Genomic DNA, 15,605 nt, shown 5'->3' with positions numbered 1-15,605 from the left:
TTGAACAATAGTAATCTATTTAAAAAATGTAGGGTTCACATAAAACCAGTGGGCTTTTGAGTCTCTGTTCTACCTGGTTTGGGTGAGAGTGGTGACATAGGAGGGCCAGCTTGAGCTCTGGAAGGGTGATAACTACAAATACCAGGTTTGGGGCAGGGGTGGTCAAATCTGCATCCTAGAGAGTTACTGAGTGCAGGTTTTTGTTCCAGCCCTGCTCTAACACTCCTGATTTAGCTAGTCAAGGTCCTGATTAGAAGATGATTAGTAGAAATAGGAAGTGGTAGAGCAGGCCTGTAACAAAAGCCGGTATGCCCAAATGCTATCTTTCCYAAGAAAGGGGGGAGGAGAGAAAGGGCTGGGAACACGAGCAGCATTTCAGAGTACCACAAAACATAATYTCTTTGCCTTCCAAGCTCCTGGTAACTATCCCAGTCACCACAATAAAAGCATACCTTAGAATGAGTACATACAGTGCTCACAGACAAACACAGACAACGTGAACAACATGCCATCATCACAATAACATCACTCATCACAKAATCAATTTCACTTTCAAGTAAGTGGTTTCCTGGACACAGATTAAGCCTTGTCCTGGACTAAAAAGCATGCACAATGGAGGTCCTAAATTGAAAGTGCTGTTTAATCCAGTAACAGGCTTAATCTGGGTCTGGGAGGCCAGCCCTTAGTGTTCCACAGAGAGTCAAACATATACAAGTTTACTCCAAACTTCCTTGAAATCTATCAGTCTAACTGTCCTTTTAAAGTTAATTAGCTGGGTGTTTTTATTGACCCAACACAAAATACTTACGCAATGTCATCTTGCTATCACTTACCATTGTTCTTGTGCTACATAGCCATGTGTTATTGATGGTCTACAATGTGTTTTACCCATGGAATGGAAGGGAAGTGGGCATTTGCATCAACACTAGTGTGCATCCCAACACACACTGTGCCATGCAAAGGATCACACACACACACACACACACGCACACGCACACAAACACACACGCACACGCACACACGCACAGGCACACGCACACACATGCGGAGAGCTGTGCATTAGTGACACCATAGTGCGTTGATGGTGAGGTTAAGAGTCATCGGGTGTAGTGAGGGAGGCTCAGGCTAGTAGCTTGCTGTTTGCCAATCGAGTGAGTATTTCATTAGGGAAACAGTGGCTCGGAGGGTTTGCTGGTCAAAGTGTCTGAGAGATATCTGAGAGTCACTCTCTAACAGTGTCAGCCGGTTTATACAAATGAAGATTTGTATAAATATTTGTATACATTTGGCTATTTTTCTTCTGAAATGAATGCACACGGGTCCTTTTCTCTGAGTATGAATTATGGCTGTTATCAACCTTTTAAAACATTTACTTCAGGTGTGCTTTTAAAAAAGAAACGTTTTTTTTTGCAAAATGTGATATCCAACGCACTAGTTTTTCCCAAGATGCGCTATATCCATTGTCCAGGTGGATGGAATGTTCTATATGATTTTTGCAGATGGTGCATTTTTCGAATCATTTCCATTATAGTATACGGTATATTCAGSAAGTATTCAGACCCCTTCACTTTTTCATCATCTTTTTAAAAACTTTACAGCCTATTTCTAAAATGTYTTAAATAAATGTTTCCCTCATCACCCTATAATGACAAAGTGAAAACAGGTTTTTAGCCATTTTTTCAAATGTATTAAAAATAAAAAACAGAAATACCTTATTTACACAAGTATTCAGACCCTTTGCTATGAGACTCGAAATTGAGCTCAGGTGCATCCTGTTTCCATTGATCATCCTTGAGATGTTTCTACAACTTGATTGGAGTCCACCTGTGGTAAATTAAATTGATTGGACATGATTTGGAAAGGCACACAGCTGTCTATATAAGGTCCCACAGTTGACCGTGCATGTCAGAGCAAAAACCAAGCCATAAGATCAAAGGAATTGTCCTGAGAGCTCCGAGACAGGATTGGGTCGGGGCACAGATCTGGGGAAGAGAACCAAAACATTTATGCAGCATTGATGGTCCCCAAGAACACTGTTTCCTCCATCATTCTTACATGGAAGAAGTCTGGATCCACCAAGACTCTTCCTAGAGCTGGCCGCCCAGCCAAACTGAGCAATCGGGGGAGATGGTCCTTGGTCAGGGAGGTGACCAAGAACCTGACGATCACTCTGACAGACCTCCAGTTCCTCGGTGGAGAAAGGAGAACCTTCCAGAAGGACAACCATCTTTGTAGCACTCCACCAATCAGGCCTTTATGGTAGAGTGGCTAGACAGAAGCCACTCCTCTTTAAAAGGTACATGACAGCCCGCTTGGAGTTTGCCAAGAGGCACCTAAAGGACTCTCAGACCATGAGAAACAATATTCTCTGGTCTGATGAAACCAAGATTGAACTCTTAGGTCTGAATGCCAATCGTCACGTCTGGAGGAAACCTGGCACCATTCCTACAGTGAAGCATGGTGGTCGCAGCATCATACTGTGGGGATATTTTTCAGCGGCAGGGACTGGGAGACTATTCAGGATCAAGGGAAAGATGAACGGAGCAAAGTARAGAGAGATCCTTGATGAATACCTGCTCCAGAGCACTCAGGACTTCAGACTGGGACGAAGGTTCACCTTCCAACAGGACAGCGACCCTAATTACACAGCCAATACATTGGCAGGAGTGGCTTCTCGACAAGTCTCTGAATGTCCTTGAGTGGCCCAGCCAGAGCCTGGACTTGAACCCAATCGAACATCTCTGGAGAGACCTGACAATAGCTGTCCAGCGACTCTCCCCATCCAACCTGACAGAMCTTGAGAGGAGAATGGGAGAAACTCCCCAAATACAGGTGTGCCAAGCTTGTAGCGTCATACCCAAGAAGACTCGACCGACTGGGCACACACTAGTTGAATCAATGTTGTTCCACGTCATTTCAATTAAATTACATTGAACCAACATGGAATAGACGTCTGTGCCCAGTGGGAAGGCTGTAATCGCTGCCAAAGGTGCTTAAATAAAGTACTGATAAAGGGTCTGAATATTTATGTAAATGTGATATTTATTTATTTTTGTAAAAAAATAAAAAATAATAATAAACAGTTTTTGCTTTGTCATTATAGGGTACTGTGTGTAGGTTGATGAGGAAAAAACAATTTAATCAATGCTGTAACATGAAAAAAAAACTAAAAAAGTCAAGGGGTCTGAATACTTTCCAAATGCACTTGACATATAACTGTTTAAAACCCAATCGGGATACTTTTTCTTTTGGAGTTCTGTGGTTTGGGGTGGTTATACAGCGTTTTGCCACAAAACATGATTATTTGTCTCTCTAAAATAAAATTACCTTGCAATATTTTCAACAAAATCACGTCTATCTTTTCGCTAGCCCATGTCATGGTAAGATATACTCCGTTCTGGAATCAAACGCTTCAAATGGAATGTCTTACTCTTACTTTACATGGATGTTTAAAGTCCATGCATTTCAAAAGGGGGGGTTCTGCTTCCATTGCTTCTCTTCAGACTTTCTGTCTTTCTCTCTCTCTACCCATCTGTCAGTCTGTCTCTAGCTAGGTCTCTGACTCTCTGTATGCAACCCTTTCTCTTTCTCAATCGTTAATTAGCTGGGTAGGGTGAAAACTAATGGGAGATTAGAAATATTCTACTTGGGAGGGGGGGGGCATTCTCTCAATGTACAAAAGGACGAGAAAATGTATTTGCGCAAACACACACATGCACGCACGCACGCACACACACACACACACGTTTGCACACACGCGCACACACACACCTGGCTTCCTTCTTCCTTCTTCTCATGGAATATTCACACGTACAAAGTAAGTCAGAATTTACACAGTATGAGTGTCCTGTGTAGTAGCTAATAGTACTCTTAAAACMTGGCACCGCATGCAGTCCCCTCTGGTCTCAGACACTGAAGGAGTGAGTGCAACCAGATTGCACAGATCTGTAACAAATATTATTCTAGCGGTTGACTTAATATTAGTAAAGGTTGCGTGCGGTTGGTCAAATCGTTTTTTTGTTGTTGGCTAAAAACACATGCCCTAAGTGTGTTGCTGTCATACGTGACACACACTGTTCAGCATTCGTGTGTGATATCTAGCATTCAGGGTATTGATTCACCCCAGAGCCATACACACACAGAGTTAGGCAAACTCAGTTTCAGTTTTTGAATGATCGAGGCAGCCATATTGGCACCAAAAAGTCCAAGACCATCACATGCATTGAATATTTGGAGCCGGCAAAGATGATCAGTTTCCAGACACTCTGCAGACCGTCTATGGCTCTGGTTGAATCCCGTGCATTCCACGCAGCATGCCAGACCAGTCATTCAGTTATTTTAGTGATTCTCTGCCAAGTGCAGTTAGATTGAAGCTGTGGATGATGACCAAAAGCAGGCTGGGATGGACTGACAGGTGAAAAAGGGAAAATAGGGAAATAAAGAGATAGAGATGGATAGAAAAAGGGATAGAACATACACGGCTACATGGTTGTGGTCAATTCCACCTCAACTAATTCTGGAGAACAACTGAACTTCAATTCACGAATTTTGGAAATCAAACAGTATTTGAAATAATGTTTTTCCAACTCATTCATTGCATTTCAATGAATTCCCTGGAATATGGTAAAACCTTTGACCCCAACCCTGAAGAAAGAGAGAAACAGGGACAAAGACATTGACWGATGACYGAGAGAAAGCGAAAGAAAGAAAGCGAGAAGGAAGGAAAGAAACAAAGAAGGAAAGAAAAGAAAAAGCGAGTGAAAGCAACAGTGAAAGAGTGGTGGGGATGAGTTATTGATGGAGAATGTGGTGGGGGTGTTGCATACAGTGCCTGATAACAGTTCCCATCGGTGACAGGGTGAGTCCCAGGCAATCAAAGTGCTAAGACTGCTAGCTGGTACGTGTGCTAAATGTGTGAACTGGAGAGTGGTCAAACCTGTGTTCTTCGTGTGTGTGTGTGTGTGTGTGCGTGCGTGCGTGCGCGTGTGCGTTAAAGGGAAATACATTTTAAAAAATCCAACTTCTCCAGCACCACCCCAACATATGTGAAAATGGCGTGGTTCTATGTTTTGTCTTAAAAAAAGATAGAGGAAGATACGTATTTCCCATGACGTCATCGCCCAATTAGTAGACAATTAGTAGAAAAGGCATACTCATAAATGGTTCAAATGCACACAGATGATTTCATTGGAAACACTTATCTTCCTCTACCTTTTTTTTGTTTACTACAAAACATAGAAACACGTAATTTTCATGTATGTTGATGTTGAGCTGGCGCTGGAGTTGATGTGTACACTTCACCAACGTTTGGATGATGACTTGATTATCTTAGTCAGGTGTTAAAGCACTAGACTAGGACACACGCATTAGTCTGCACACTCTCATACTGTGGGCCCAGGAGTAAAAAAAGATGGCACTATCCTTATTATATTCTATAGTATGTACTATGTAATGCATGTAATGCCGTGTCTCACCAGCAGTGGGTGCTGTTATCAAGTGAAGAAACACCTACATTTATACAGTACAGGCACACACACGAAAAAACAAGGACAAGTGAAGAACAGAACGTGACTCTGTCTTTCTTTTCTTCCATTCCTCCCTGTTCAACCCATCTTCATCCCAGAATATAAAACCATATAATACATACATGTACWGAGCTAATGTGAGGAGGATCGTTTTGAACTGCTACATCATTTTGGTCCATATTCTCTATATGGGAAGGTTATACTGGACACAAGTTCAACAAAACAACCTCTTAACCTAGAGCTGGTTGGAAAGTTTAAAAAAGTTAGCAGCAAACCGTTGTCAAATGAATGATGTTTGTTTAGGTCATGACTGGGCCCTGGTGTGTGAATGTAAGAAAGTCAGGAGAGTGTGTGCCCCCTCTAGATGTCTCGAGGATACCAACGRTGTTGCTTTGTTGGTGCCGGGTGCATCTGCCATGGTGTGGGCCATGCATGTGGAGATGCCTTGTGCAAAAGCGTGTGAGTCGAGCCGCACTGTGACTGTGGCGTTGCCGTGAGCTACGGGGATGCCGGGAGGAGGAGGGGGAGGGGTTAGTGGAGGGGTGTAGGGGGGTGAGGGGAGGGTCTCTACTTACCAGAGATCTGCTGGACCCCGGGCTGGTCATGTGAGCTCATCAGTTGAGCCTGAATGGTCTCAACCACACGCTTGAAACGGCGACTAGGACCTGGTGAGAGAGAGGGAGAGGGGGTGAGACAGAGAGAAAAATGAGGGAGGTAGAGAGTGAGGGGGAGAGAGAGAGAATGAGGAGAGAGATAGAGAGGGAGGCAGAGAGAAGGTAGAGGAAGGGAGTGAGAGAGAAATTGAGAGAAACAGAGAAAAACACTTAGGACTTGATTGACTGAAAAATAAGAATTGCTCTTGAAAATAACCAGAATAATAGACAGAAAACAAGCTTGTGATGTTGAAACACAATGCCACACCAGTAGGACGCAAAGAGTGCCAACGTTATGAAAACAATGACATAATTTCTATTTGATTTTCCTCACAATAGCCTCAATGAAGCTTCAATTTTAATTCAAACACATGTCCTGTAAATCGAAATGGAATTCAGCGGAATTAAATAAGAGTCTGTTCAACATCAATTTAACATAAGTTATCCACATCGGATTAAGCAGACGTACTGCAGAGACAACACAGAATATTTGGCCAGAGATGATGCTCCAGTGTCATTGGCCAGAGGTTGTCRTTTGACACTCAGCAGGYACTAAAGTGCAGTGTGATTATGGTGGGAAACGGTCTCTGGTTTTCTGTCCTTCTTCTCACCTGGCTTCTGTGTAATGGCGCTTGCATCAGCGTGGATGCGTGTGTGTTTGTGCATGTGTGTATATATTCAGGAAGTGTCTGTGTGTATACAGTGTTTGTGTGTATATGTTAATATGTGTGTGTGCTCGCATGTGCCTGCCTGACTGCCCGCCTTTCTGTSTMTGTTACCTGAGAGCAGGGTGAAGGTGACCGAATAGATGCCGTTCTCTTTGGTGGCGGCGGTGCTCTCTGTGTAGGTGATGTCCACCTGGAACTTGACCGGCTTCTGAAATACTGTAGGCCCGGCAGTAGACTTATACTCCGCCCGGAAACTAGTCTGACTGATCACACTGTGGCTCAGACTGGGGATCTACATGAGAGAGAGAAGAAGGGAGGGAGGGAGAGGGGGGGAAAGGTGGGAAGCAGGAGGTAGGGAAGCAGAGGGATGGGACAGGGAGGTGGAGGGTGGGAGAGAGAGAGCGGAAACAAAGAGCGCACAGGATAAAGAGAGAGAAAACAATCCGTTTACATACAGAGACCATGTGTGACGAGTGAGAAAAAAGGATATGATACACGAGCTAAAATACAGAGAAGAGGCAAGACAAGAAGAGACAAGACAGGAAGAGACAACACTGAATCTGTTCCACTACAGCACAGCGCTGTCAGGAACCATCAGACTCTGAGTCAAATACAATAGACAGCGCTGAAGAGACAAGGGACACACAGCAACAACACAGTGTTGGGCTACAGGGACTAAGGTGCCTTTTAAAATGAACTGAAACAAACCCGCTGGGAAATAAAGCGGACCTGTTAAGGTTAGACAATTGACTAGGTGTAGGGTTAATGCAAGCCAACTACTGTAGCGTACGATAACAGTTGTGCCATGAGTGTTTAGTGTCAAAGTGACTTTCCATCCGTCGTCGTGACTGTTTTGACGCTGTGTTTGACCATTATAATGACACAGCTATGCACAGTGAGGCCAAGAAAAAAACTTTAGAAGACTCAATCAAGCCCTTTCCTTGGRACATTTTTAACGTCAGAAACCAGACCGCTGTGCACCAATCAGATGCAGACTACAAAAAGCAGGCTGCTGTTCACTGATTACACAATGACAATGACCTTCACTGGGAAAGCAACAGAGGGCAGTAGCACTGACTAAAAGTTGCTCTAAATCGAAAGAAAAATCACAGTTGCTTTACATTGAATTTATCCACTTCGCCTCAAGGACAAACCAATGAACATAGCCATCTGATTCAGAAGGGGTTGGGTTAAATGCGGAAGACACATTTCAGTTGAATGCATTCAGTTGTACAACTGACTAGGTATCCCCTTTTCCCTTTCACTTGGCGTGCTAGCTCTAATAATGATTTCAACGTTTGAAGACGAGGAACTTTGAAATATAATTCCATACAACAAGTCAAATGGCATCACAAGTAGGGGGGTGACAAAGGACAGAGCACACGAGAGAGAGGAGAGAGAGAGAGAGCGAGAGAAGAAGATATACACACACAGTAGATGGAGAGGGAGAGAAAGAGGAGCGGCGAGGGGTAAAGAGGTGTGATGAGGAAGTCCTTACAGAGAGGAAGGCGTGAACGATGTCTGCTTTGATGGAGCTGAGAGGCTTGTCTCTGATCACCACAAAGATCTGCTCCTCTTTCTCCAGGTTGATGAAGTTACCAAACCATGACTTCTTGGCAAGCCTGCAGGGAGGGAGAAAAAAAATAGTTTTATGAGGACACACACACACACACATATATATACACGTACGCACAAACACACACACTGTAAGTGCATTCTCACAGATACACACATGTCAACGAACTGGAAGCACACACACACACACACACACACACACACACACACACACACACACACACACACACACACACACACACACACACACACACACACACACACACACACACTTAATTTAGTATCTGCTTGAGAGAATACTAATGCCTCATGTCAAGAGGAATAACTAACAAACTGCCACGCTCATTTGCATAATGCAACATTTACCAAGCTTTGTCTGATCTTTAAGGGTAATGAACAGAAACGGTTTAAGTTTCCAAAATCACTTTGTCCCTCCAGGCCTGGTCCAGGTGTGTTTGGTGACTATAATGTATGCCATGACAATTATAGTCAGAGGAGTTGGTTAAAGCACATTCATATCTGAACCAGGCTATTCTGTTTCCGCCTCCCTCTGTCATCTAACTTCAACCCGTGTGCATGTTCTGTAAGCCCTCTTCCTCCCTCTGCTTGTCCAAARGGCCAAATGGCCTCATATTGGTCCCCAATAGCAATGACATCATCCTGACTACCTTTGCAACTAACCTACCTCAAGGCCCCTTCCTCGTTTCTGCCTCATCTCCAACTATCCAACCAGACTRTAGCTGTGGCTCTCTCTCTGTGAAGCAAACTGGAACTAAACCACTAAAATATTCATGCGGAACAATTCCCTAAAAATAGCCCAATCAACAGGAAGGAGAGAGGGATGCAATACTGGGAGGAGGTCAATTTGCATAATTGTGGGGATTGTTCACACAGGCCTCTTGGGCAGAAACCTCTACTGTCTGTACCTTACGTAGTCACTCGCCCAGTGGCGAAAACACCAGAGAGGTAGAAAGGTAGAATGAGTTGACTTTCGTGCACATGTATGTGACAGAGGTGGTTCAGTGACCCACAATCAAGTTACGAATCACCTTGCCTGAGACCTGRAGCTCCCTGAACTAATGTCTCCAGACGTTAGCTTAACGGGCCAACATCGGTGAACCAAAATCACTAGAAACCTTGCCTGATACCTATTTAATTMAATTTTAGGGGGTAGATCAGCTTTAATATTGCAGATAGATTGTGGCTTCCATCAATGTAATTGTCTGCATCATTTTCAATCCACCATACATATTTTTTGTAAATATATATATATAAAATATGTAAATATTTTCCTTTATTATTTTCCCTTAACCCTACCACCCCTCCGCTAATTGGAGTAGACTAATGGACAACAACACTTCTACTTCCAGCTTATACATACTATATACATTTTATGGACACAGTATATTTCACATTAGTTATCTTTTGTTTGTTTTTAGTCCCATCCTTCAGCTCCCCTCAAATCTATCTCTGAACACCATCCAGTTTTGATTTCTATTTGCCATATATGTTTTCAACTGTGCTGTGGTGTTTCACAAGAGTTCTGAACCTTTCTATTCGAAAAATTGGCCCAGAGTTGTCCGAGTTTGGCCGGTGTAGGTCATCATTGTAAATAAGAATTTGTTCTTCAGAACTGACTTTGCCTAGTTAAAAAAAGGTTAAGGTAAATTATACAAAACAAGCTATATATGGACAGTACTAAAACAAATGATCTAATGATTCTCTCTCTTCGCAGAAAAACGGTTGTATCCCCCATATACAGCYCCTTCGGAAAGTATTCAAACCCCTTGACTTTTTCCACATTTTGTTACATTACAGCCTTATTCTAAAATTGATTAAATAAATAATAATCTCAAAAATACCCCATAATGACGAAGTGAAAACAGGTTTTTAGAAATGTTTGCAAATGTATTAAAAATAAAAAACAGAAATAACTTATTTACATAATTATTCAGACCTTTTGCTATGAGACTCGAAATTGAGCTCAGGTGCATCCTGTTTCCATTGATCATCCTGGAGGACTCTAACACTTGATTGGAGTCCACCAGTGGTAAATTCAATTGATTGGACATGATTTGGAAAGGCACACACATGTCTATATAAGGTCCCACAGTTGACAGTGCCAAGCCATGAGGTCGAAGGAATTGTCCATAGCGCACTGAGACAGGATTGTGTCGGGGCACAGACCTGGGAAGCGTGTCCAAATATTTCTGCAGCATTGAAGGTTCCCAAGAACACATTCTTAAAAGGCAGTTTTAACCACCAAGACTCTTCCTAGAGCTGGCCGCCTGGCCAAACTGAGCACTCGGGGGAGAAGGTTCTTGGACAGAGCTCTAGAGTTCCTCTGTGGAGATGGGAGAACCTTCCAGAAGGACAACCATCACTTCATCACTCCACCAATCAGGCCGTTATCGTAGAGTGGCCAGATGGAAGTCACTCCTCAGTAAAAGGCACATGACAGCCCGCTTGGAGTTTGCCAAAAGGCACCTAAAGACTCTCAGACCATAAGAAACAAGATTCTCTGGTGTGATGAAATCAAAATTGAACTCTTTGGCCTGAATGCCAAGCGTCACGTCTGGAGGAAACCTGGCACTATGAAGCACGGTGGTGGCAGCGTCATGCTGTGGGGATGTTTTTCAGCGGTAGGAACTGGGAGACTAGTCAAGATCGAGGCAAAGATGAACGGAGCAAAGTACAGAGAGATCCTTGATTAAAATCTGCTTCAGATAGCTCAGGACCTCAGACTGGGTCAAAGGTTCACCTTCCAGCAGGACAATGACCCTAAGCACAAGCCAAGACAACGCAGGAGTGGCTTTCAAACATCTCTGGAGAGACCTGATAATCCAGCAACGCTCTTCATCCAACCTGACAGAGCTTGAGAGGATCTACAGAGAAGAATGGGAGAAACTCCCCAAATACAGGTGTGCCAAGCTTGTAGCGTCATACCCAAAAAGACTTGATGCTGTAATCGCTGCCAAATGTGCTTCAACAAAGTACTGTGTAAAGGGTCTGAATATATATGTAAATGTGTAACGTAACTAAATGTGGAAACAGTCAAGGGGTCTGAATACTTTCCGAAGGCACTGTATATAACATTCAATTGGTTGTAAGAATTTTGTATAATAATTTAAATTGAACAACTCGAAGTTTTGAATCCAGTGTCATTTTGTATATCAGTTGATAAACTATGTGCCAAAGATTCGGTACATCAAAAATCTTGCCAACTATTTTGCAATCTATATGGCACAGCTGTACTGTTTTTGGTCCCTAAATTAAACTGGTATACTTTTCATTAACCAATTGTGGTCTTTAATGCAGGTCTGACAGACAAGTTCCTTACTTTCTCCCCCTTACACTTGCCTCTTCCATTTTTGCAGTAATGCTGCAATCAGTTGGTTGTAATTTTGAGAAGAGCAGAAATTTCCACATATTTGTGTTAGCTGCATGTGTGACATAACTCCACCAGTCCTATTTATGATATAATTTACAAAGATTATAKATMTTTTAAATGTTTTTCTCCAAACATATTTTTATCAATTAGTATATTTGAATTTAACCAAATATTTGTTGTATTATTTGTTCTGTCTTTTCTGGTGAATTAAACTCAAATTGCAACCAACTTTCTATGGCTTGTTTTAAAAATAGTCATATTTTGTAGATTATTTAATTTTCAAATAACTGAAAGTGAGAGGTTGTAATCTGAATAATGGTAAAAAAAAGGCCATTGTTGAACATTGGGTGAGACATTCTTACTAATCTGCTAGAMAACCAGATCGGATTTAAGTACACATTTTAAATGAGTGATCCTTTAGTGAGAGGTCTAATGCTGTAATATTTAATCATTTCTGCCCCCCGAATTCATATTCATTATATAAATAGGTCCGTTTAATTTTGTCTGGCTTGCCGTTCCAAATAAAATTGAATATTTTTTGCTTAATTAAGTTGCTAGGTGTAGGCAAGCTCATTAGCATATAGGTAAACTGGGATGTGACTAAAGACTTGTGTTAGATCTCCGAACGAACGCATAGGCTGACGCACATCCAAAACTGTTCTGTAGAGGTGCTGCCTAAGGAGAGTAAACTACAGGAAGAAAGTCGCACACTCTATTTACGCCCTCGTGGATATAGCAAACAACGTTTCGGTACGCAGCGCCTTCTTCAGGGGTTTGGGAGCATAAGTAGAGTGTGCGACTTTCTTTCTTGACCTCAATGTTTGTCAAATGTTGTATTCGTGTTTCCCGGGGTCACTCACTCTGGTGAAGAGTCTGGCGTGAGGCTGGACATGTCCTCCTGGGTGGGGACTGTGGAGAGAGGCAGAGGCAGAGGTCAAAAGTGAAAGGTTAAAGGCCCAATGCAGTCAAAAACATTATTTCTCTGTGTTTYGTATACATTTCCACACTATGAGGTTGGAATAATACTGTGKAATTGTGAAGATGATGATTACCCTTTTAGTGTAAGAGATGTTTGAAAAGACCACCTGAAATTTCAGCCTGTTTTGGTGGGATGGAGTTTTGGCCTACCTGGTGACATCACCAGAAGGTACATTTGTTAATAGACCAACAAGACAGAGAGTTRCAAACCTCTATGCCAATAACAGCTCGTTTTCAGTTTTCCGCTCCCCACTCAGTCCATTCCCAGACAGCCCTAGCAAAAGTCTCACTTGAGAAATCGCTCTTTTACTGAGAAGCAATTTTTGTTTCTTTTTGACCATTTTCATTCAAAACAATGTACTTAATTGTTAACCAAAAATTGTTTGATACTGAGTTAAAAACAGGCTGCATTTGACCTTTAAAGGTGAAAAGGTCAGACCAATGGGCAACATCGCTTGATTGACATCTGAGAGCACTATTGTTTATAAAATGCTTTGTCTTTTACCATTGTAATACCATCATCTACAATGGTTATTCTGGATAAGATGGAAAATATCCCTTCACGTTGTATAAATCCAGTCAGGGAAAGGAAAGGGATACCTAGTCAGTTGCACAACTGAATGCATTCAACCGGGAAGCAGTTGTTGTGGGGGTTAATTGCCTTGCTCAAGGGCAAAACAGCAGAGTTTTCCACCTAGCCGGCTCTGGGATTCTGTCCCAACGCTCTAACCGCTAGGCTACCCTCCCGCCCCTTAGTAATGGAGGATTTCAACGATCTATCACCGTGCAGCACATATTACATGACAACTTACCTACAGGCATTAAAACATTATACCACTCATTGGACGAAGAAAAATACACCCTACAGTTTCCCCAATTACATATATGAGCTTGCACGCTTTGAGAACCAACATAACGCCTATGGTAAAGCTCTGAAACTATACGCTCCTTACAACGCAAACAATTCTTCTTCTCACCTTTGCTCCTCTCATCAGAATGGAATAGCCGTTGATTTATAATGTACATATATACTAATCATATCGAAGTTAATCGGACTAGCATAAAGAACTACCTCCCCCGTGGTTTAATAAGGTTATGTCACAACGTATAGGACAGAACCATTACTGTTAACCCTCTTGAGATGAATGCAGATATTCCCCTGTGCTAAGGCTGGGAGAGTATAAAATATATTTTCTAACCGTACTGTATGATCTGTGTATAGGTAGGTTTTTAAAACTCATGGTGACCTATCCCCTTGACCAGGTGGTTCCAGCACGTCGTTGCGCTGGGGATGATCTACGCAGCCCAGAAGGATGTAGCTGTGAGCCACCAAAGGGTCTCATTCTTATACCCACTGTTAGTGTTTGTGGAAACCCTGCCTTATTCCCTCACCTCTCTCCCCAAGTCTCCTACCCCAGTCCAGTCCAGTACCTTGCATTTTCCTGCGATGGAAGCGCGGCGAGCCCAGGAAGCTGTTCTTGATAGAGTTGAGACGCGTCCTCCAGGGCAGTCCGCCGATGGAGGGGCTGGGGGGCGGCGTGGGGCTGGGGGTGCCRGCCGGGCTATCCTTGGGCGTGTGCACCGGAGTGCCCTTGGGGGTGGGGAGGGGGCTCCCCAGCGGAGAGGGGTGCGGAGTCACCTGTATGGTGGGGACAGATTTGTGACCGTTGTGGTCAGGGTGGAGGCGGTGCCGGCGAAGGGGGGACATGGGTGGCATCGGGGACAGGGGGATGGAGAGCTTAGGGGGCACGGTGAGGGGCGGGTGGCGGCGTGGCCGCGGGCTGTTGGTGACGCAGGGGGGGCTGCCCAGGGGTGAMGAGGGGGAGGTGGGCTCCYACTTGGGGGTGGTTGGGCTGTCAGCCAAGTTGGGAAGCGGGTTGGACCTGGTGGTCTGAAGGGGCTTCTCAGACACTTTGGGCTTGGCGGGGAGGGTCTGTGTGCGGGGGTGCATCAGGGGGGACCCCATCTTTGGCGTGTAGGAGTTGGGGAGCGGGTGTGGGTGCACGCGATTGGCCCCCCCTACCCCGTTATGGTTAAGACGGGACTCTGGGGAATGGGTGGGGCTACAGTTGGGCGACTGACAGAGGTCCGGCGACTGGGGCGGGATAAAGAAGCGCCGGACCGGCTGCGATTGGACACGCACCGTTAGATTGACAGRGCAGGCAGCCAATGAGAGACCACGCCCAGAAGCCAAGGGACATATATAGAAAACACCACAACCCAATAAAGGTGGATTGCAATGAAAAGGCACCAGGYYYAAAAAAACAGCAATATAGTAAGAAATGACATGGAGGAGAGGATAGGTGGAGCGAGTGACACACAGGCAGGGAGAGTGGTGAGAGTGCAGAAAGAAAGACAAGAAGAACATGCCATTAGCACAACCAGCCAACCAGGAGGCAGCAGCACCATGGGGGGGGCAGAAGTGTAGAACATTACAAGCATTCATGAAGCCAAACCKAAACCGGCAACCGAAACAGCACCCAACGCTAACTGCATTAGCTCCCAGGCTTCATTGTTGGAAAGCAGCCATACTGCTTGCACAATGCTGTGGTATGAATGACATAGCAACTATCATGACAGGACATGAACGTTTATGACAGCTAATGAAAACTGGCATGTGTTCAAAGTTTATTGCAAGGCTTATCGGCTTTTTGTTGTGTCACTCATATGGCAGCATTATTGAAGTGTTTATTGTCGACTGCCTTGGTGAGGTGATCCTCGTGAAATATAACGCATGAGCGTGTATGTCCCTGTGTGTGTGTGTGTGTGTGTGTGTGTGTGTGTGTGTGTGTGTGTGTGTGTGTGTGTGTGTGTG

The 15,605-nt window shown here is 43.8% G+C and overlaps 1 protein-coding gene across 4 annotated transcripts in view; it reads right to left on the bottom strand.

Moving 5' to 3' along the window:
• Positions 1-6: 6 nt before the first annotated feature.
• LOC111969192 (serine/threonine-protein kinase BRSK2) overlaps positions 7-15,605 on the bottom strand; it is a 192,979-nt gene continuing 177,380 nt past the window's right edge. For 2 of the 4 annotated variants that reach the window (XM_023995137.2, XM_023995138.2), the window contains 5 exons: positions 14,222-14,915; positions 12,673-12,721; positions 8,345-8,468; positions 6,958-7,138; positions 7-6,190 (listed from right to left, as the gene is read on the bottom strand). In XM_023995137.2, coding sequence (XP_023850905.1) covers positions 6,093-6,190; positions 6,958-7,138; positions 8,345-8,468; positions 12,673-12,721; positions 14,222-14,915 — 1,146 coding nt within the window. In that variant the 3' untranslated portion in view covers positions 7-6,092. The remainder of the gene's footprint in view (positions 6,191-6,957; positions 7,139-8,344; positions 8,469-12,672; positions 12,722-14,221; positions 14,916-15,605) is intronic. The other 2 variants (XM_023995139.2, XM_023995140.2) reach the window with 1 other exon arrangement.

The sequence above is a fragment of the Salvelinus sp. IW2-2015 genome, linkage group LG10 (assembly GCF_002910315.2).
Source record: "Salvelinus sp. IW2-2015 linkage group LG10, ASM291031v2, whole genome shotgun sequence".
Classification (NCBI taxonomy): Eukaryota; Metazoa; Chordata; class Actinopteri; order Salmoniformes; family Salmonidae; genus Salvelinus; species Salvelinus sp. IW2-2015.
This window is presented reverse-complemented; position numbering and strand designations above follow the sequence as displayed.